This window comes from Lathyrus oleraceus, chromosome 2, assembly GCF_024323335.1.
Source record: "Lathyrus oleraceus cultivar Zhongwan6 chromosome 2, CAAS_Psat_ZW6_1.0, whole genome shotgun sequence".
Classification (NCBI taxonomy): Eukaryota; Viridiplantae; Streptophyta; class Magnoliopsida; order Fabales; family Fabaceae; genus Lathyrus; species Lathyrus oleraceus.
Window position 1 is genome coordinate 84,347,144 of NC_066580.1, and position 23,092 is coordinate 84,370,235.

A 23,092-nucleotide genomic window follows, 5' to 3' on the forward strand; every position below is an offset into this window, starting at 1 on the left:
CATTCTTATATTAATTTTTATATTTAAAGAATAAATTCAACATAAACAAGACCACAAACAATTAAATTTTCGATTAAGTGTATTAAAAATAGAAAAACCACACATTTTTAATTGTTTAATATAATATTGCTCAACATATTTTTTAGTACTTTTTTAGAGTAAGACTATTATATTTATAAAAAGTACGTACTATTTTATTGATAACGAATAAAAAAGCATAAAAAATTAAGGTAACTTTTTTTTTATAATTCTGGTTCAATGTACTAACTATTTTAAGGTAACATTTTTTTATAATTTTCGGTCAAATATAAATTGAAAACTCTTACAATATTACAATTGTCAATGGTGTCCATTTAATATCTTTTTTGAAGGACGGTTCACATAATAGCTTTGATTATATATTTGTTTTTTTTTTATTCATTTCTTCAATTATCTATTTTACGCCTAAGTTTATATATTAACTTATTTATAGTTTATTGAAAAAACTAAATTTTTAATTTTCCTTTCTTTAATTTTAGTGCATATTATATTAATAAAAAATACTAATTTCAGACTTTTTTGCATTATTACCTTGTAAAAAAACTACAAACTTGTGGAATTACCAAGGATTGAATTCTAACTGACCAATAACTCGCACCCATATAGCTCAACTAGCGAACCCATTTGAGTTACCTCACCCATAAAAAAAAAATTATAAAAGAACTTTTTTTTATACAAAATTAAATATTTTTTAAATGAATATTATTTTGAAATTTAAATATAAATTATATATATGTTTATCTCTTTATCATCCTATACGAGGGATAGTGGTCAAAGTTTGATATACTCTACACCGACAATTTAAAAAGTCTCCCTGTTAGAGTCCATACCCATAATTTAAAAGAATCTTTATGCATGTATCCTTATCCACCCACGTGGGAACCAATGTTTATAGTTGTATAAGTATGTAAGGAAATTTAAGTACCCTTATCCATATGCATATATCTTGAAAAAATAAATGTGTCAATTTTAAAATACTTATCTTTTTAAGATTTTAATAAAATTAAAAAGGATTTCAAGCTTTTTTGTGGAGATATTAAATACACAAACATTTTTTACTAAAATTCTTAATATTTTAGTAGTTATGATTTTTTAAAAATAATATACATAAAAATTAATATGATTGTTTAAATTAAACTAAATAATCATATATTGAGTGCGTAAAGGGTATAGTAGGTATTATGGTACCTGAGTCGCCACATGCCTCTTTAATTTAGTATATAATTATGCAGCCCCCGGTCCATATAATTTTTAATGCATTTCAGCCTAACCATTATGTTTTTTTAGGATTGCTTTTATATATTCATTAATGTCATGTTAATTCATATGATATTCTTCTCCTTCGATTTTATTAGTTATAAAATGGCCTATCGAGTGAAGAATGACTACAAAAATTCTTTTAGAATAAAAAGACATCTCAACCAAAAAATATCCTTTTGAGACCTTGCATGCACTGAAACATATACGCTCTAATAAAATTTACAATAAAATTAAATCAATAACGAATAACAATAGAATATAATTTATTATCCAATCTTATTGATTAAATCCTGACATGACATATATTTATCCCGATATGATAAATGATTGGTTCAAAATGATAGAAGAGATACAAACTTTTAGGGATTCATATTATAAGATTTGGAGGAGTAACAACATGGGGTTTGGAACATACAATTGGTTGACAAATATCACCAGGATCTTTACAACAACGTCGTATGACTTATACATTTCCAACTTGTACACATGCAATTGTAAGTACTAAAACCACAAACTTCAAGAACATCTTCAATAAAAATTCCATCAAAATTAGGTAGTTTTGCAAAGAAAATAATGTGATTATATAAAAGTGATTTATATTTCTAAAATATTACACTTACTTATTGGCATATAGAGAATTTGTCATACTCATATATGGTAATACGCTAACGTAAAAAATTGAATCCAATTTTTTAAAACTAATTTTGTATGACTTCGAGGTGTTGACCAACTACTAATATTTTTATTGGTTTTTACCAAATATTCTAAATACATTTAATAAAAAGTGGTTTATCTGTCTTGCTTGCCAATACTTATTTGTGACTAAATGTATTTATATATGACTGTAATATCACATATTCCCTTAAATGCTCCATTAGTTGTCAATTGAGATCAATTGAGTTCCTATGTATGCTATCTTTTGTCAGTTGGAACAATTAGAGCTCCTATGTGCTTTAAATGTTGTCAATTGGGACCAATAAAGTGACCAATGAACTCAGAAGAGATTAATTATTAATAAAAGAGACAGACCAATATTAATAAGTACAAGAGAGGATATTTTGATAACATTAGTAATTGGTCAATTGGTGCTGGAAGATAAAATATCAATTGAGATATTTTATTACTACCTAATATTATATATATATATATATATATATATATATATATATATATATATATATATATATATATATATATATATATATATATATATATATGTGTGTGTATTATATGTTATATACATTTGTGTGGTTAGAAAGAAAGAAAAGAAGAAGTGGATAAGAAGAGAGGTAGTAGGTAAGATAGAGAGAGAGAGTTATTAGGAAGTGGGAGAAGAGAAAAGAAAAGAAAGAAAGAGGAAAAGAGGAAAAGAGGAAGAAGAGAAGAAGAGGAAGGAAGGAAGAAGATGGAAAAGCTCATGAAGATCATGTTCATCACCACCATCATCTCATCTTCATCATCACCAATTGCATCTCCATTTCAAAACTTTCATCTTCAAGGTGAGTTCTTAGATAGATTTAGCATTTGGGGGAAAATAACCTATATTTGGGGGGGTTAGGATTTGTGTGAATTTGTGATGAACTTGTTGTTTTCATACTCCTCATCCATGCTATGTGTTGATATCATGTTGTTGTTTTTGAAGTTGTGATCCTTGAGTGTTTGATGCTTATGTGTTTTGTTGTTGAACTTATGGAGGTTAATCACATAATTTCATAACAATATATGTTTTAGTATGGATTGGGAGGGTTGAAATTGGAAAAAGGAGTGGTTAAAAGATGAATTAAAATACGTCACTGTAATAATTAATCTATTGACATGAATTAATTATTTGATGAATTAAAATACGTCATTGATAGGGGTCGAACCCAAGACCTCCTTGATATGGTACAAGCCTTACCACTAGGCTAAGGATCTTGTTGTTGAATAGTCATGCAATGAATAAATGTTAATCTAAATCTTGATTAAGATAGATTAATGAATTAATTGAGTGTTATAACTCCGTTTTGGATGCGGACGGATGCGTTAGTAAGATAACAAAAAAGGCTATTATTATGATACCATGTTATAGTATATTATGTGTCTTACAAATTCTATGAATTATATTACGATGGGTGTTAAACATGGTTGATATGTTTGATTGTGAAATAACATGATTAAAAACCTTACAAAGGTGAGTGAGGAAACCTAGGAGTATAACATGATTAATAACTTAGAAAGATAATCTAGGTTATGGAACATGTGTGATATGTATGAGAATACGGTATTCATTCGTATGACGCTTATGTGGAGGTCGTGGACAAATTGTTGCCATGATTGAAAATGAGACGCATTGTATGGGACATGCCATGTTATTATTTTTGTATTATGGTGAATGAAGTCACCTGTGATTGTTGGATTTGTTTATGGTTCGTGGAACCGATGATTGTGGAACCGATCATGTATTCAGAATTTGTGTTTTCTGTGATGGTACACATCTCTTTTGGTATGCTTAGACGAGTAAGCATTGGGATGTGGGACCAATGATTTGAGGCTCAACTGGGTTTGAGCCCCAACCATGGCGAACATGGGGGAAATGTGGACACCAAAGTGGGATAAGGCCCATACGGTGAAAGAGACTCAAAGTGGGTAAAGTCTCATACGAGTGGTGGTTCTTAAAAGTGGGTTCGAGTCCCATATGGGAACCTGATATCCACCGTGAAATTCGAATCATACGAGCATGCATGAACCAGGCCTGGCTTAGACGTAAGTCCGTTCAGGAATTGATGTTTCGTGATCTGAATAATGATCGTGGTTGAGTTATGAGAACTCAAATGCATGTTGCCATACAATTGCGAGATAGTTTCCCCATCTCTCAAGTCTTCGTTCCCTTGTTGACTTGAGTTGGATATGAGTTGAATATTGATTAGAAAACCCTGTAGAGCCGAGTGGACCCATAGGATAGGAGAACTCACTGAGATTATTATCTCATCCCATTATTGTTGTTATTTTTCAGGTATTCGTTAATGGTTGAATTCAATAGAAGCTGTTTATGGATGTTTCAAGGGACACAATTATTTGGATCTTCCGCTGTGGAGTTGTGTGCAATGAAGATATTGCACATAGTTCTTAGATTTTTATTGTTTAGGCACTATTGTATAACATGTTCCATTGATGTTTTTAGTTTGGACATGTGTATATATTGATGCCATTAGGCACTTATGTTGGATCAGTACCAATTATTAACACTTGTATGATATTATTCTAAATATATATTATACGGGTTGTTACAACAGTTGACCAATGTATATTATTCATGTATGATAGAAAAAATAGATGTTTATGGGCTGAAATTGTGTACTTAAAAAATAACGTAGAATCAAGGGATTGGTTGATTAATGGGGACTTTAATAATGAAATCATAAATTCCATGGAAATCAGAGGGAACTTTGATTAGTATGAAGGCATCTACATTAAATATCATACCCAAAGAACCACCTAACAAGTTTATGGGAGATAAAGGTGTTCTAAGCTAAATATACCTTCAATATTTTCAAATCAACAATCTTATTTGAATAAACTTCACCTTCTTGACATACTACCTCTTCAAAATTCTCATGGTTTTTCTTAGAATGATATGTAGCATTAGAAATGGTGTGGACATAATATGAGGTTTTGTTTGGAAATTTGGAAGGGGAAGGAGTGGCTTCTAGAAAGCATATTTGGACACACAAAAATTCAATTTTCAAAATATATTGCTCTCTCTCTCTCTCTCTCTCTCTCTCTCTCTCTCTCTCTCTCTCTCTCTCTCTCTCTCTCTCTCTCTCTCTCTCTCTCTCTCTCTCTCTCTCTCTCTCTCTCTCTCTCTCTCTCTCTCTCTCTCTCTCTCTCTCTCTCAATTAATATTAGCATTACTTATCAATAAAGTAGATATTTTAGTATCTATGTCAGTGCTTCAATGAAAAACAATTTTAAAATTTTTGTTTTGAACTTACAAGTTAATTATTAATAAAACAAAAGCAAAAAAAAGTAATTTATATGAACATTATATAACTAATCATTAAAAATACATGATGTCATTTTATTTGTTATTGAACTAATCCATACCAGTTCAGTCACTTTCTCTAATTCATTTAAGGCAATTAAATGAACATAATTTGTTGCAAGCTCAGTGAGTACAGCGAGTTTAATTTAGTTTAAAATAGTAGTAGGCAATATAACAAAAATTTAAAACTTTAATAGTAATAAATTAATATAAAAACACATAAGCGCGCACACACACAAACGTTTCTAATATTTGGATGACATGATACCTTTATAGTTGAAAATTGGTCTATGTTATGCGTGGTGGATTGTTGGATTAATGTCATTTTCACTACTCTCTTATCCTATATTTACTTTTTATTAATCACTCAAAACAATGAAAACTACAATGAGATAATTTAATACTACGTGTAAAAACAGAAGTACATTATTCTGATCATGCATAACATCATAATAAAGGTAGTGAGCATATTCTAACCGCTCTATTCATCAACCTTTTTCTGCATTCTTATTCCCTCAATTATGACTCTCTCTCTCTCTCTCTCTCTCTCTCTCTCTCTCTCTCTCTCTCTCTCTCTCTCTCTCTCTCTCTCTCTCTCTCTCTCTCTCTCTCTCTCTCTCTCTCTCTCTCTCTCTCTCTCTCTCTCTCTCTCTCTCTCAATTAATATTAGCATTACTTATCAATAAAGTAGATATTTTAGTATCTATGTCAGTGCTTCAATGAAAAACAATTTTAAAATTTTTGTTTTGAACTTACAAGTTAATTATTAATAAAACAAAAGCAAAAAAAAGTAATTTATATGAACATTATATAACTAATCATTAAAAATACATGATGTCATTTTATTTGTTATTGAACTAATCCATACCAGTTCAGTCACTTTCTCTAATTCATTTAAGGCAATTAAATGAACATAATTTGTTGCAAGCTCAGTGAGTACAGCGAGTTTAATTTAGTTTAAAATAGTAGTAGGCAATATAACAAAAATTTAAAACTTTAATAGTAATAAATTAATATAAAAACACATAAGCGCGCACACACACAAACGTTTCTAATATTTGGATGACATGATACCTTTATAGTTGAAAATTGGTCTATGTTATGCGTGGTTGATTGTTGGATTAATGTCATTTTCACTACTCTCTTATCCTATATTTACTTTTTATTAATCACTCAAAACAATGAAAACTACAATGGGATAATTTAATACTACGTGTAAAAACAGAAGTACATTATTCTGATCATGATAACATCATAATAAAGGTAGTGAGCATATTAAACGCTATATTCATCAACCTTTTTCTGCATTCTTATTCCCTCAATTATGACTCTCTCTCTTCTCTCTCTCTCTCTCTCTCTCTCTCTCTCTCTCTCTCTCTCTCTCTCTCTCTCTCTCTCCTCTCTTCTCTCTCTCTCTCTCTCTCTCTCTCTCTCTCTCTCTATCTCTCTCTCTCTCTCTCTCTCTCTCTCTCTCTCTCTCTCTCTCTCTCTCTTCTCTCTCTCCTCTCTCTCTCTCTCTCTCTCTCTCTCTCTCTCTCTCTCTCTCTCTCTCTCTCTCTCTCTCTCTCTCTCTCTCTCTCTCTCTCTCTCAACAAGAGACCAAGAATATATTAACGATACAATTACTAAAAATCCATTTTCACACCTTCTTAACCTATTGAGAATCAATTAAAATCATTTTCAACAATAATATTTCCTCTTACAACATGGTCAACTACTTTCATTTTTATTTCTTATTATACCAATTTTGTCTTACTATTTTTTTACGGGACTTTATATTATATAAAAAAAAGTACAACTTGTAAGTTTATTTACTTAACCTATTAAGAGTAAATTTGGAAATGTTTGGAATAGAATTGATTTCTTTTACTCTCAATTTTCTCTCCAAACCAAACCATGAAAAGGTTCACACAGTGTAGTAATACTTTTGCCCACATCTATATAAGAGAGACCCCAATTTGACAAATGTAGTATATTATTATTAACTAAATTTTTTGTTACTCTTAAATTTTGATAGGAGGCATGTATGTTTCAGACAGACAAAATTAATTTACAATCCAAATTTAGTTATTAATAAAATTAATATACAAAATAATATAAGATTAAACAGAATTGGATAATAAGTATATATATATATATATATATATATATATATATATATATATATATATATATATATATATATATATATATATATATATATATATATATATATAATATATATATATATTATATTATATATATATATGTATATAACTTGGTAATACTTCCACGTGTACGCACATGCACCCTCTCATGATCTCTAATTTCTAGTACTGGTACATCATCTCCTTACTCCCAAACTGAGGGTGTGGATTATCTGAATCCCAGAAGAAGGTAGGCAAATCATTGGTATGAATGAATCTTTGCAAATCGTATCTATGACGAAAGTTGAAGAAGAATTCAATCGATGATATTTTAATTTAGCATCCAGCTAAACGTGATTGTTGAATTAGTTTGATCCGAATAAAAAAATTGATTGATTCAGATAAATGGTTAGATCTAAGGTCTAATCATGGAAATACGTGGGAAAAAATATTGTTTCTGATTTCATATTGGAGATGACTCACATTGCTTTAGTGCAGTTATGCCGGATGGACCTACAAAGCTAACACTTAAATATTCAAGTTAATTTTTTCGTCACAGAGATGGTGTGAGTCATGAATAAAAAAATCATACAAGTGTTCTATGCCAATGATAGTATCTATAAGATGGGTGGAATTGTGTTTCGCTGTCTTTGAACTTTGGGTATATATATATATATATATATATATATATATATATATATATATATATATATATATATATATATATATATATATATATATATATATATATATATATATATATATATATATATATATATATATATATATATATATATATATATATATATATATAAGGGCCACAAACGGGGCGACACGAGACTTCTTCGTCAGGCACCCGTCCCTTAATATGTCGCCTAAACATAATCCTGAGTAGAAACATTAATGATGATGTATACATGACTCATAATCGCGTGTGTAAGAAGTCATGGTCACGATTCCTTAAGAAGAAACAGTTAACAACTTCCCTGGTCAAGGTGGAGTCGTTACCACTTGGAAGGAGTTCTCAAATTCAGACCTATTGGCCTCTATAAATAACTCAACCTTAGATTTGAAAGAATATTATGAATACACATAATATACTCCTAGATAAAAAGTTTTTCACCTCACATGAGCCTACTCTCTCCATACAAAAAACACCTTTGAAACATAGTCTCTCACCGTCTTGAGCTTGTCCTAAACCACCAAAAATCCTTAAAGCCTCTAGCCATTCCTACCAGCATAGGCGTCTAAAGCATATGTAATGTTTTAGCAATTGTGGCGCCCACCATGGGATTCAATAAAACTAACTTGGATCCCACCTTTCATTATCACCGTCAGTTTAACGTTCACTAAAAACTCCACTTCTAACCTCAATCATTCCTAGTCATGGTTGCTAGGAGAGCACAATCTCCCACATAGGAGGATGCGAGAGGTAGCAACGATTCTAATGTCATAACGGATATGTGCTCCGTCATGGATGAATTGTGTCGCCAAAACCAGAACCTAAAGGACAATCTCTTCAACTTCCAATAACGTTAATAAGAGGCTAATCCCATAGAGGAGATGGGAGTGATGGACCTCTAGCCATTTTCAGACAAAATATAAGAAGTACATATTCTTATGGGTTTAAAGCCTCTCTCCTTGGCAAAGTTTTTTGGTTGTGGCGACCCTTACGAACATGCCGTCTCCATCAATACGTATATGGTAATCATTGAAGCGCCCCAATGGGACATGGGCCTACCCCGAGCTTCCATCGGCACCATAAATGTTTTCCACCCGAAGTAAGAAATGTTTGTAGGCGCATTTTAGAAGGGCCTCATAACACAACACTTCATTAAGACCATCTCCTAAAGGCTATCACATTCATTAGCATAGGTGGCCATAAGTGCAGAATGTTATATAAAGGGCGAGGAAAAAATGTCGAGAAGCAATCTTTTGCATGAAAGAATGTGTTCGTAGCACCGAAGGCTCACAACACTCACGGAAGAACACTTGCACCTCGCTTATCAAGAACAAAACAACATTTAAATGAGGAAGAAAAGTTGTAGAGGGATTCACGCCCCCGAACACTCGCCATGAACAGATCTAACGGGAGTTTCTCCATTTACATAATATCCCCACGCCTTCAACTCCAAAAGCATATGTTATGGTACCTGAACCTGACAGATGGTGCAAGTTTCACAAGGTTAAAGAACACCACACCAAATATTGCTACCAGCTTAAGAATGAGATGGAGAGTCTGATCTATGAGGGATACTTTAAGAAATATGTCAAAGGAATGAGGTACTAATACCCAGGACCCACTGCTCTGCGCCGTCTAGAGGCCTAATAGCATGAGGTCCATGACCTAGCCTACTTTGGCAGGCCCACGGTATAAATACCTTCATAAGAGGTTCTAAGGTACACAATATCTAATCTCCATTTTCACTACCAACTATCTTAATCCCTAAATTGACTTAGGTGTTAGAGTGTTAACCATGCAGGTACCCCTCCCCCCCCCCCCCCCATAGGTATACCGCATCGAAGATCACAACCATCGGTTAACTTCAACGCAACGAGTCTGATACCTCAGTTTCAAAGAGCATCGTGATCACAACCTTCGATCCACGGTGTCACGTCAATGTATTGCATCAGTAGCTCCGTTCCACCGTAGTTTCCTTCATCAACGCCATTTCTAGTTCCGCAATTAAATATATACAATCAAGATTATAAAAAATATCAGGAAAATGGGTAACAACTTGTGTCGCTACCCCTTTTTGGATGACAAAACCAATCCTCTTAAAAACTATATTTCTTGTCTTAGGTGACACAGCATTGCTATGCATGAGCCTTTGCAAAGGTGTTGGGTAAGTTTCAACAATCTGATTCATGAAACAAATAAAAGTATTGGCCTAGAATTTTATGCAAACGCATAATTTGGTGAGGTAAACTTCTACACCTCTTATGTGCGAGGTAAGTATATTGACTATTCTCCTTCTGCTATAAATTCTCTTTTTAATTTGCAACTTCATCATGTGTGTGCTCTCATGAATTACAGACACGAGCACAAAGTTATAAACAAGGAAATGGACCAGGTAATGTTAGATACTTTTTGTAGGCTAAGGGAAGAATGGGTGATAGAGCGTGGCTTAGCACTACGTCTCAAAACCGCCGAATTCCGCCAAACTTCTAGGGATTGGGCCTCATTTTATGTGAAATTTTTAGAAGCTGCATCTAACCAATCACAATTTATTATGAAGTTGTGTTTAGGTATTTTATCTCTTTTAAGGGGGGAAACCTATTAACTTTGGGCGTTTTATTTATGAAAATATCAAATATATTGCTAACAGTGTACAAAAGGCTTGTGGACATTTTTGTGTTATAAATGAATTGTGCAGGAAAGCTAGTGTGTCAGTTTACCTCAACGATGAGATAAAGCACATCTCAACGCTTCAGTAATAAGGAGACTGCAAAACATGCATCGAAGAGAAGTTGTTCAAAATGATCAAGAAGACAATCAAGCTGGAAATGATGAAGGATTCTACCAACCACAAGTTCAACAACAACCACAGCAAATGCAAGGTCAACAAGCTCCAGAGTTTCAAAGAAGAATGGAATCTCACGCAGTGGGGGTTACAAGGTGGATAACAGAAGTTTCGCCCACTTTATATGTTGACCTCTGAGATTTGATCGTGTGTTCTGAGACTTATATAATCGGAAAGAAGACCACATGTCGTCTCAGAGCTTAAGAGCCTGGTTTATAGCATCATAAGTGGTTTTGAGATTATTTGGAGCCATTGTAGGCCAAGACTTCAAGGGATCTCATATTCCAATCTCTTCAATTTTTTTGGTAGTGTATTTTGAATTATGAGTAGCTAAACTCCTCTAGGTTAGGTTGTGTTATGATGAACTTATTTCAATATTGTTGGGCAATATGTTGATTTGACTTTACATGAATGCTTGATCTATAATATTATTCAATTGTTTCTCATTCGTAATACTTTTTATGTGAGATATTCGTTTAATCTGATTTTGGACACATAGGAATTACTGACCATTAGTCTATGTGTTGGACCTGGGGCAATTGTCATGCTTACGTTGGTTAACTAGGAATAGGAAACCCCAAGTAGTGGCTAGTGAATTAACGCTTTGTTACATTGCCCAATCCTGCTTACGCTAGTGGACTAGGGATAAAAAGCTCTGAGTAGTGATTAGTGAGTTATATCGCAAGGGATTAGTTATAACAGTTTTGTTAATTTGTCGTGGGATTATAGTGATGAGACTATTCATATAAGGCATCAAACATCAATAATAAAGAAATAGGGGATTCTAGACACAACCTGACCGCTCTGTCTGAACTCTTTGCTATTTTTGCTTTGAAATCTGAAACACCCCCACCCCATTACTATTTATTAAGCATTCCACACTTTTTATCTTGTTAAAAAGCAATCTTTGTGGATTCGATATTTTCCATATAGACATTAATCACTAAACTATTGGATTTCTTTAAAACCGATACTATGAGGAAAATAATAGAATCAACTATCAATAAGATCGATTATTATTCACTAATAAAAATGAAGATTCACACCCAACATGGAGGATTAAGGCACGACTCGACTGATATAGAATACGACTTAGAAGAATATAACACAACAATAAACAACATCATAGAGATATGTCATGCGATTAAAAATGCACAATAATCATACATAGAATTTATACTATTATACTCAAAGCAAATACATCTTCATTCATTAAAAAAATAGAAGCACTACCCTCATGTTTTAGTATCAAATAGCAATTATCTTTAATTATAAATAAAAAGGAAATTCAATTATTTTTTTCCCAAATTCTAAATAGATCCAACCAGCAACACCAAAAGGTCAAGTCAAGGAAACATACATGCAACACAAGTTTGCAAACGCAAGTGAATATTCTAACATCGAAAGTGGTGAGGTTTGACTTATTTGTTTGATCAAAAAGTGTAAAATGTTCTTGTCCAAGACAAACCTCTACCTCTTACTACTATTATGTTCCTCTTCATTTATGGTTTCACTACCACAAAACAATCCTTACCTAACATCCACAACACTCTTCCTTCAAAATTATCATAAAATGGTTCAAAATTTCAAAGTGTTTATGTATCCACCAAACACAAACCAGTTCAATTTTGGATCAGAACTAGAATCTCTCTTCTACTCTTCACTTCTAAACAGTTCTTACCTTACCCAACACCCACAAGAAGCACACCTCTTCTTCTTCCCTTTCTCCTCTGAAATCTCCACGCGCTCTCTCGCGCGTCTCATCTCACGCATCCGCAACGATTTTCCTTACTGGAACCGCTCTCTCGGCGCCGACCACTTTTACCTCTCCTGCGCTGGAGTTTCTAACATAAACGACAGGAACATCGTTGAACTGAAAAAAAACGCGGTTCAGATATCGTGCTTTCCCACGCGCCGTCATAGGTTTGTCCCTCACAAAGATCTTACATTACCACCGATATCAAATCTCCACGCGCCGGCTATATCAGGTTGTGGAGATTTCTGTTTTGTTGACTACGGAAACGACATGGGGAAAGCGATGCGTTTAGGGTGCGTACCTGTTGTTGTGGTTACGGATGGAGATGTAAACGACATGCCGTTTATGGATGTGCTGAGGTGGAAGGAGATGGCTGTGTTTGTGAAAGGTGGTGTGAAGAATAATACTGACACGTGGAAGAAAAGACAAGATAACATGAAGAGATTGTGTGTGGAAGGAAGTAAGCACTTGCAGTGGAATCGACCTCCTCAGCCGTTGGATGCATTTAACACTATAATGTATCAGTTGTGGCTTAGACGCCATACCGTTAGATATGAAAGCAGCATTCAATCAAACTGATTGCATATCTTGGATGTTCATACTTCATATACACAGGCAATTATGTAATGTTTATAGCTTATTTTTAGGTATATTAATATATGTTATTTCATGTCTAAAATCAAATAAATAAACTTGAGTTTTTGCTTTAAACCTTTATCATGAAAAATATGTTATTTTAAGTGATTGAATTTTAAAAACAGTTAAAATTATTGATACATAATTAAATAGGATCTCATAATAGATTTGTCCAAAATTTGAAATTTTGCGCTCTAAATTTACATTCCAACAAATAAAACAGAAAAGTTACTTTTTCTTTTCTTCAAGAGAAAACATAAAAATAAAAGAAAAGTGAAACCATCTCTGAACATCAACATTACTAATATCAGCACTTAATCTGTTTTGAAATTAGAATCTGCTTCAAATTTGTACAGAAAATCACTTCTTGACGAATTTCAAAACATCGCCAACAAGATGTAAAGAGCCGGTCACAAGAACCTGAGGCATCAACCAGATAATTTGCATGTTAGATAATTTGTGATGTGAAACCAGATATCTGTATCTCTTTGGTGTAATTTATATTACCTGAAAACGAACCGACTGATTCTGTTGACTTCTGTCTCTAAGCCATTTGATTGCAACTGGCAATGACGAAAACACGGCGCTGTGTTCACAATTACTGTCACTCACTTCCATACCATCTTTTAGTTCTTCAGAAACAGTGTCAGTAATTTTACCTGTTAAGCCAAGGGATCACAGAGTGAATAATCAAATTAGAAGCCAAAGTTCTGAAATTGCAATTTGTGTCATGAATCAATCAATAATACCTTTGTTGCCTTGCATGAGATTTTCCCACACTCTTTGAAGATCGAACTGCCACGACAGATCGACTTTAGAATCAGTTATTGTTGTTGATGCTTGGGATCCAACTTTGTTAAACACAGATAAACTTGGTACAAAGAGTGCTTTCTTGAAATAAACTCCTACAATTTCAATTTAATTTTTCCATTATTCCATGGACAGAGAAAGCTTCCTTTAGAAGAATTTTCAATATAAAAAATAGTTTGCATTACTTTTTAATCCTAACAAACATCAATAATCACAGTATTACCGAAGAGAAAAACCACTTATTCGCGGAAACCATTATAGGACTAAACCATAATTGATAACAGTAGATCCTGGCGAAATCCAGAGACTACTAACCGTGATCAGCACATGTTTCCATCAGACGAGGAAGAAGCAATTGAGGATCTCGTACAGTCAAGCAGTTGAAGAGCAAAATCTGCAGGTCACTCGACGACTTTAACTCAACTTTTCAATTTTAAAATGAATCATCAACTCCGATTCAAAGAACAAGCAGTTCTGTTCTTATTTCACAAGTTTATAACTTTTTATTTCCAGAAAGTAAAAATTTAAATATGTACTCTACCGGAGTGGATTTTCTCTGGAATCCTCTTTCCCCGTGTTGCATCTTCACTATCTCATGTGAGGATTTAGGATTATCAAGTTGTCGATGAAACAACGTTTGGTCCGGGTTGTTTTCTTTGATAGCAAGAGAAAACCACCGTGCACACACTTCCATGCTTTCAGGACTATGAGCCCCGTCTAAATAGAAAACAAGTTCATTCGACCGTTCACTCTTGAAGTGTGTGTCGGTAACTATCTGAGCCCTTCCTTGCAAACTTGCACTCGTTAACCCTTTTATGAACTGTTCTGGCAAAGTGTCCTTCATGCAGGTAGATGATTACTTAATCATTAAGGCTTTAAAAACGGGGAAAGGTGTAAAAATATCTAGTTTTAGAACTTACCGTTCGTTCCAAGTTCGTGTCTCCGAGATGCCCTGTCCTTTTCAGCCAAGTAGAGCACAGTGCAATGGCAAGACCGGCATTTAAATATTGATGCTCACCTTCAAGACCAAGTGTTAAGCCGTTTAGCAACTTGGCATCTAACGGAGGCGCCACTTGAAGCGGTACATTTAATTTAGAAGCCTTCTCTTCAAGTACATGCATGGCTTCTTCTGGTTGTGTCACTGTAAAAGCCGGAATCCGATCCTAGAAACAAATAAACAAATAAATACAGGGAAAAACAAGCAAATTGTTGATAGACAGAAAATGATTTTTGTCATCTCGAAAAGAATAAAAAAAAAACCTTAAATATACCGGCCTTCTCACCAGCGATTTCCCCCAGAGTATTTCCTGTTAATTGCTGTACAAATTAGTGAGCATACAATCATGTGTATTCAATTCAATCATATTCAGATACTTCACATATATCATATCAGTTTTTCGAACGCATAAATCAATAGCTATAAGTATGGATTACATTAGCCATTACCTAGAATTTTAAAAAGAGAAAACTAACCAAGAATCTCCATGTGGTCATACCCAAGGGAAGTAATTCCACACACGATAGGTGCCTGAACCTGAAATACAAACATACATGCATGAGCCTGTTCCGAGATATAAACTTATAGAAAAACTAATACAAATACCGATATTCAATATTCATACAATGATGTCATGTTAGACCAATATGTTTCGGATGGAAAAAAAAAACTATACATACCACATTTGTCGCATCATATTTTCCACCTAATCCAACCTCCATGATAGCAACATCTACCTGCATAAAAGTATTCGTAATAACACCGAGAATATAAAAAATAGTATATCTACCAAAGATTTCATAGAAATTCAAAGCACAAGGATCAAACCTCCTCCGCTGCAAATATTTTGAAAGCAAGTAAAGCAAGGAAACGGAAATAGTTAGGCATTGGAATATTATCATCTGTTTTTTCCTGTGCACAGTTGAAATGACAAAACCAGTTACTTAACCAAACAACCACAATATCAGGTAATATTTTTATTCATTTTCTCGTTTAAATAACACTAGACTCATTTCTGCCATATCATACATGGAAACATACCTTTAGTCTATCATAACACCACCAGAAGTATGCTAAAAATTTCTCTTGACAGATTTCGATACTGCAGAAGCAACAAAACTAGTGCTAAATAATCAAATAACTGAAGTAATGCTGCAACAAATGAATCTGAAGCACTCACCCATTTAAACGAAATCTTTCTCGGATATCAATGAGGTGAGGAGATGTAAAAAGTCCAGTACGAAAACCACAGTTGCGTAATATAGATTCTGTGAAGGTGCATGTAGATCCCTATGGAACCACAATTATCATTACAATTTGCATATAGTTACTAAGTACAAACAAAACTAAGGTACAATGGTATAGGCACTGTTCCTATTGATTGTAGAAACCAAATGAAAATTCTCATGATGGCTTCAGTTCCAAGCAACAAGCAAGCGACAAAAGAAAAAGAGATTACCTTCCCTTTGGTACCAGCCACATGGATAATCTTCATATTTGAAATCTGCTCCTCCAAATCTAGCATCTATGAAAATTATATTTCATTATTAACAACAATCATCCAAACAAAATCACCAAATACTCAAAACCCAATTGGCCAATTCACACATTTAGCACAACCACGCCTATGCAGCTGCGGGACCGTCATTGAAGGCGTGCAAGGAGGACTATCACGCATAGCCTAAATTTTTTCGGGATAAATTGCAGCTAAAAGGCTCATAAAATATTTGTTATGCTTAAACCATAACAAAATAGGCCCCTATTTGTTTTTCCACATTTTAAACCAGGGCAAACCTACGCAGAACCTCCAAAAAACGACAATGTGCCGTTGTATATCCATATGGTGTCCGACACATGTCAATGTCTGAGACCGACACCATACATACACTTCTATTATTACTTTTATTTTCTTAAATTATTATAAGTGTACATGTCAATCATGTCTATCTAGTGTCTATTTGATAGTAAAACACAAACTTTTCAAAATTTTACCTTGATGTATTGAAATAGAACATCAAATTGATCACCGAAATTGGTACCATCAGCACGAGTGCGTCTAATGATCAAAGACGACAAAGCCTCTAATGCTTCTTCATAGGAAGTCAAAGATGGCGATTTCGAAGACCCATTACTCCCATCTGCAAAAAGGAAAAGACCCCACAAAAGTAAATAGGGAATTAATAATAAAAATCAAATTTTTAATTTGAATTGAAGCACCCCAGAAGGCAAAGATTGAACATGGAATTCAAAGGATTGAAAACTGAAATTTTGATGAATTGGGAATAGTACCTTGTTCAGTCATAGCTTTTGAGTGTGTGAATTATGAAGCAGAGAGTGAGTGACAATGGAAGGTGGAGTGAGATTGAAGGATTAAAAGGGGATAGAAAGAATTGTTTTTTTTGTGGTATATGCGACTTAATATGATTCCATTTTTGTTTACTATTGGTGTTGGTGTTGGTGTTGTTAGAGAAATATAATAGAAAAAGACAAGTTCAATACATGTGTAAATTTAAAATGAAAAAAAGAATTTAGAAGAAAAATAAATAAATTTTCATATTTGAAAACAAAAATTTATTTTTCAATTAAATATAATTGTTGATGGAAATAAAAAAGATATTGTTGGGATACGGTGAAATGGAATATGCACCCTTATTAAGTGGTATTAAATTTGAAATAATATAAAATATTTTTTTAAATATAAATGTCAATTTGAAAGAAGTCATTTAATTATAAAACGAACAATAGTAATATAAATTATGAATATTTTTATATATAATAATTATAAAATAATTATATTTTTATTTTAGATAAATTTTGTGTTTTAAAAATTCATTCTTCTTCTAGAAGTTGTCTCTCTTCTTTCCTCAACCCTAATTTTCTCATTTTTCATTCACTAAAGAGAGGTGGTTTTAGGATCAATTTTTGATCTAAAATCATCCCTCTAAATTCTTTTTCTTTTACTTTTCATTCAAATAAGTGGTTTCACATGTATCTTTAGTTTTTGCTTTGTGATTTCATCGTCTTAGTGCGACTTGTGTTGGTCGTCGTCTCTTTGCGGCGTTATTTTGTTTTCTTGTCTTGGTGTATTATTTGTTCGATTCAGATTGACGGTTTAGTTTCGGCTCAATGCATATTCAATCAATGGTTTTGACGTCGTCAACGCTGCAGACTCGGAGACATGGATATTTCGAGCATTTCAATTTTGTCATATTTGTAGATTTTGTCATATTTGTGTTAGGAAGTTTATTATTATTAAAATATTAGTTGTAATTTGTTTGTTTAGCAATTCCTAGTTTTTAGGAAAGACCTATTCTTTAGGAAGAACAAGGTTTGTTTCTTTTTTGATTATTACCACGTTTCAAGTTTGTTAGCAGTAGATTCTGTTTTGCTCGTAAGGCTATTTATAAGCCCTATTCTCTTAATGAATAATTATTCCTTCCAGCTATTTGTTATTCTAAAACTAACATTTGGTATCAGGGTTGTGCAAGGGATCAAATTAAAAGTGTGTGAGCAGAATGACAACTTCAGAAAAGTTTGCGCAGCCGTCAATTCCCAAGTTCGATGGCCATTATGATTATTGGTTAATGATGATGGAGAACTTTCTAAGGAGTAAGGAAATGTAGAATCTGGTTGATGAAGGAATCCCTGCAGCAGCAATTAGGACATCATCGGCAAGCGAGGCGCAGAGAAAGACGGTGGAAGAAGCCAAACTCAAAGATCTGAAGGTCAAGAATTTTCTGTTTCAGGCCATTGACAGAGAAGTTCTTGAAACAATTCTTGACAAGGGAACCTCAAAAGCAATTTGGGACTCAATGAAGCGAAAATATCAAGGGTCTACAAAGGTGAAAAGGGCACAACTACAGGCATTAAGGAGAGAGTTAGAGTTGCTGGCCATGAAAGAAGGAGAGAAAGTAGACACTTTCTTGGGGCGAACCTTGACCTTAGTGAACAAAATGAAGTCAAACGGTGAGACAATGGAGCAGAGTATGGTGGTGAGTAAGATACTTAGATCTTTAACTATCAAATTTAACTATGTTGTGTGTTCAATAGAGGAATCAAATGATCTAAGTACTTTGAGTATTGATGAATTACATGGAAGTTTACTAGTTCATGAACAAAGAATGCAAGGATACCAAGAGGAGGAACATGTGTTAAAAGTGGCTCATGATGATCGATCAAACAGAGGTAGAGGTCTAGGCATGTTCAGAGGAGGACGTGGCAGAGGTAGAGGGAGACAACCCATAAACAAAGCAGTCATTGAATGTTTCAAATGCCACAAATTAGGACATTTCCAATATGAATGTCCTGATTGGGAAAAGAAAGCTAACTATGTTGAATTAGAAGAAGAGGAACTTTTGTTGATGTCATATGCAGATATTCATCAAGAAAAGAAAGAAGAGATATGGTTCCTGGATTCAGGGTGCAGCAACCACATGATGGGAAACAAAGAGTGGTTCTTTGAATTGGAAGAAAATTTCAATCGAACAGTGAAGCTTGGAAATGATACGAGAATGGCGGTAGTAGCAAAAGGGAGTATAAAGGTGCAAATAAATGGCATAATCCAGGTAATATCTTATGTCTATTATATTCCTGAGCTTAAAAACAATCTATTAAGTATAGGGCAACTTCAAGAGAAAGGATTGACCATTTTAATTCGGGATGGAACTTGTAAAGTGTATCATTCTAAGAGGGGACTGATTATGCAAACTAATATGAGTGGAAACATAATATATTTTGTGTTATCTTATATGCCTCAGAGAAATTCCATGTGTTTGCAAACTGAAGATGTATCAGAGAAAGAGGCGCGCATGTGGCATAATCGATTTAGGCACCTGAATCACAAGGGATTAAGAACATTGGCCTTCAAAAAGATGGTGATTGGCTTACCTGTTCTCAAATCTCCTAATGAGTTATGTACAACCTGCCTAACTGGAAAACAACACAGAGATACAATGCCAAGGAGGAGTTTGTGGAAGGCATCAAAACAGCTCCAGCTAGTACATTCAGATATATGTGGCCCTATCAAGCCAGCATCCCACAGTGGCAAGAGGTACATTCTAAGTTTTATCGATGATTATTCTCGTAAAACTTGGATTTATTTCTTACATGAAAAATCAGAAGCTTTTATTACTTTCAAACATTTTAAAGCTAATGTTGAGAAAGAGATAGGTGCATTCATAACTTGTTTGAGGACTGACAGGGGTGGCGAGTTCACCTCAAATGAGTTTGGAGAATTCTGTAAATCACAGGGCATTAGTAGGCAATTGACAGCAGCCTATACACCGTAGCAGAACGGATTTGCCGAGAGAAAGAATCGGACAATTATGAATGTTATCCGATCCATGCTAAATGAAAGAAAAGTTCCCAAAACTTTCTGGTCCGAGGCTACAAAATGGTGCGTTCATATTCAGAATCGATGGCCGACAGCAGCGGTTGAAGATAAGACCCCAGAAGAGGCATGGAGCAATGAAAAATCGGTGGTAGAATACTTTCGAGTTTTCGGATGTGTGGCACATGTTCATATACCAGATCAAAATAGGAGAAAATTAGACGACAAAAGCAGAAGATGTGTTCTTCTAGGAGTGAGCGATGAATCAAAAGCATGGAGGCTTTATGATCCAATCTCAAAGAAAATTATTGTCAGCAAGAATGTTGTTTTTGAAGAAGAAAAAGGTTGGGATTGGGGCAGATCTGTTGAAGAAATAAAGCAAGATATATTGGAGTGTGAAGATGGAGGAGATACTATGGCGGATCAAAATGAAGAACTTGGTGAAACAAGCCCAAATAACTTGAGTGGCAGTCCTGGAATTTTCAGCAGCTCCAACAAATCAAGTAGCCTGACAACTTCACCTCCAAATGAGCCAAGTTCTGATGATAACGAATTAGTTGAAGGGAGGGGCATGCGAGTAAGAAGAGAACCAATATGGATGGCAGATTATGAAACAGGGGAAGGTTTCTCTGATGATGAAAATCTGAATGCAATGATGATGGTAACTGAGAATGACCCTACAACGTTTGAAGAAGCAGTACAATGCTAAAAATGGAGGGAAGCAATGTCATCGGAAATTGAATCCATTGAGAGGAACCAAACTTGGGAACTTACTGTGATTCCTAAAGATATCAAACCTATTGGAGTCAAGTGGGTATTTAAAACAAAGTTAAATGAAGATGGTACTGTGGAGAAGTTCAAAGCGAGGCTCGTAGCAAAAGGGTATGCACAACGCCATGGTATTGATTATACTGAGGTATTTGCTCCGGTGGTAAGACTCGACACTATCCGTGTAATTCTTGCAATAGCTGCACAATATAGTTGGGAGGTCTTTCAACTTGATGTAAAAACCGCTTTTCTTCATGGTGAGCTGAAAGAAGAAGTCTATGTTGAGCAACCCGAGGGGTTTGTAATGAAAGGAGAAGAAGAGAAAGTCTACAAACTAAAAAAGGCATTATATGGGCTCAAACAAGCACCGCGAGCTTGGTACAGCAGAATCGAATCTTATTTCTTACGAGAAGAATTCGAAAGATGTTCTAGCGAGCATACTCTATTTACAAAATCAAAAGGAGGTAAACTCTTAATTGTAAGCCTTTATGTTGATGATTTAATTTTTACCGGGAATGATACAAGCATGTGTGATGAGTTTAAAAATTCAATGATGTTGGAGTTTGATATGTCTGATTTGGGGAAAATGAAGCATTTTCTTGGAGTAGAAGTGAAGCAATGTGCAGGTGGAATATTCATTTGTTAAAGAAGATATGCAAAGGAGGTTTTAGCTAGATTTGGTATGGAGGACAGTAATGCTGTGAAAAATCCCATTGTACCGGGTACAAAATTACGCAAAGACGAGGGAGGTGTTACCGTTGATGAAACTCTGTATAAGCAAGTGGTTGGAAGCCTTATGTATTTGACTGTAACTAGACCTGACATGATGTTTGGTGTTAGTTTAATAAGCAGGTTCATGGCTAGGCCTACTATGGCACATTGGCTGGCAGCAAAGAGGATTTTAAGGTACCTAAAAGGTACAATTAATCTGGGTATCTTTTACAGGAAGCAAGAATACAATCTAAAACTGGTGGCCTTCACTGATAGTGATTATGCCGGTGACTTAGACGATCGAAGAAGCACTTCCGGATTTGTGTTTAAATTGGGAGCGAGAGCTATTTCTTGGGCCTCAAAGAAACAGCCGGTTGTCGCTCTCTCCACCACGGAGGCGGAATACATGGCAGCAGCTTTATGTGCGTGTCAATGTGTTTGGCTTAGAAGAGTGTTGGAAAAGATTGAAGTCGAGGAAAAAACAGCAACTATGATCATGTGCGACAATAGTTCTACTATACAACTATCTAAAAATCCTGTGTTTCACGGAAAAAGTAAACATATCGATGTGAAATTCCACTTTCTTAGGGACTTAGTAAACAACGGAGTTATCAAGTTGAGCTATTGTGCTTCTGAGAATCAAACTGCGAACATTATGACGAAGCCATTAAAATTGGAACAATTTGAAAAGCTTCGTGGGATGCTTGGAGTTACGGATATTACTGAAGTAAGCTAAGTTCAGCTGAATTAGCTTAAGGGAGGGATTGTTAGGAAGTTTATTATTATTAAAATATTAGCTGTAATTTGTTTGTTTAGCAATTCCTAGTTTTTAGGAAAGACCTATTCTTTAGAAAGAATAGGGTTTGTTTCTTTTTTTATTATTACCACAGATTCTGTTTTGCTTGTAAGGCTATTTATAAGCCCTATTCTCTTAATGAATAATTATTCCTTCCAGCTATTTGTTATTCTAAAACTAACAATTTGTAGGCATTTTACTGTTATATGTTATTAACGATGATGATGTGATTTTATTCGCAAATTCATCTTATTCAGTTTATAACAATTTTGATTTTATATTATTCGATGTATTCTATCAATTTGAAAGAATGAATGTT

At 34.2% G+C, this 23,092-nt stretch overlaps 3 protein-coding genes and 1 long non-coding RNA gene across 4 annotated transcripts; 3 read left to right on the plus strand and 1 right to left on the minus strand.

Annotated features, from left to right (window-relative positions):
- The first annotated feature begins 2,572 nt into the window (after nt 1–2,572).
- Nucleotides 2,573–4,568, plus strand: LOC127121139 (uncharacterized). The gene is made up of 2 exons (XR_007803327.1): nt 2,573–2,798; nt 4,292–4,568. It is a non-coding gene; the product is annotated as an uncharacterized LOC127121139 (long non-coding RNA).
- Nucleotides 4,569–12,248: 7,680 nt separating this feature from the next.
- LOC127118239 (probable glycosyltransferase At5g20260) lies at nt 12,249–13,437 on the plus strand. Its single transcript, XM_051048394.1, has one exon. It carries the CDS (start codon nt 12,418–12,420, stop codon nt 13,303–13,305), a length of 888 nt encoding a protein of 295 aa, XP_050904351.1. The 5' UTR covers nt 12,249–12,417; the 3' UTR covers nt 13,306–13,437.
- Nucleotides 13,438–13,475: 38 nt separating this feature from the next.
- LOC127118238 (folylpolyglutamate synthase) lies at nt 13,476–17,654 on the minus strand. Its single transcript, XM_051048393.1, has 15 exons — nt 17,459–17,654; nt 17,162–17,307; nt 16,629–16,694; nt 16,350–16,459; nt 16,211–16,271; nt 15,998–16,081; nt 15,850–15,906; nt 15,646–15,706; nt 15,433–15,479; nt 15,093–15,335; nt 14,714–15,010; nt 14,488–14,566; nt 14,112–14,267; nt 13,870–14,021; nt 13,476–13,782 (listed from the first exon to the last, which is right to left on the minus strand). The coding sequence occupies exons 1-15, from the start codon at nt 17,469–17,471 to the stop codon at nt 13,723–13,725; spliced, it is 1,632 nt and encodes a 543-aa protein (XP_050904350.1). The 5' UTR covers nt 17,472–17,654; the 3' UTR covers nt 13,476–13,722.
- Nucleotides 17,655–21,948: 4,294 nt separating this feature from the next.
- On the plus strand, nt 21,949–22,713 carry LOC127122023 (secreted RxLR effector protein 161-like). The gene has a single exon (XM_051052438.1). It carries the CDS (start codon nt 21,949–21,951, stop codon nt 22,711–22,713), a length of 765 nt encoding a protein of 254 aa, XP_050908395.1.
- Nucleotides 22,714–23,092: the final 379 nt, after the last annotated feature.

Excerpts from the sequence above, each read along its gene's own strand:
- LOC127118239 (XM_051048394.1), top strand. The coding sequence starts at position 12,418 with ATGTTCTTGTCCAAGACAAACCTCTACCTCTTACTACTATTATGTTCC.
- LOC127122023 (XM_051052438.1), top strand. The coding sequence starts at position 21,949 with ATGGAGGACAGTAATGCTGTGAAAAATCCCATTGTACCGGGTACAAAA.
- LOC127118238 (XM_051048393.1), bottom strand. Across the intron at positions 15,707-15,849 it reads AATATGATGCGACAAATGTG|GTTCAGGCACCTATCGTGTG; the intron begins GTATGTATAGTT and ends TTTGTATTTCAG. Across the intron at positions 14,268-14,487 it reads GGAAACATGTGCTGATCACG|GAGTTTATTTCAAGAAAGCA; the intron begins GTTAGTAGTCTC and ends TTGAAATTGTAG.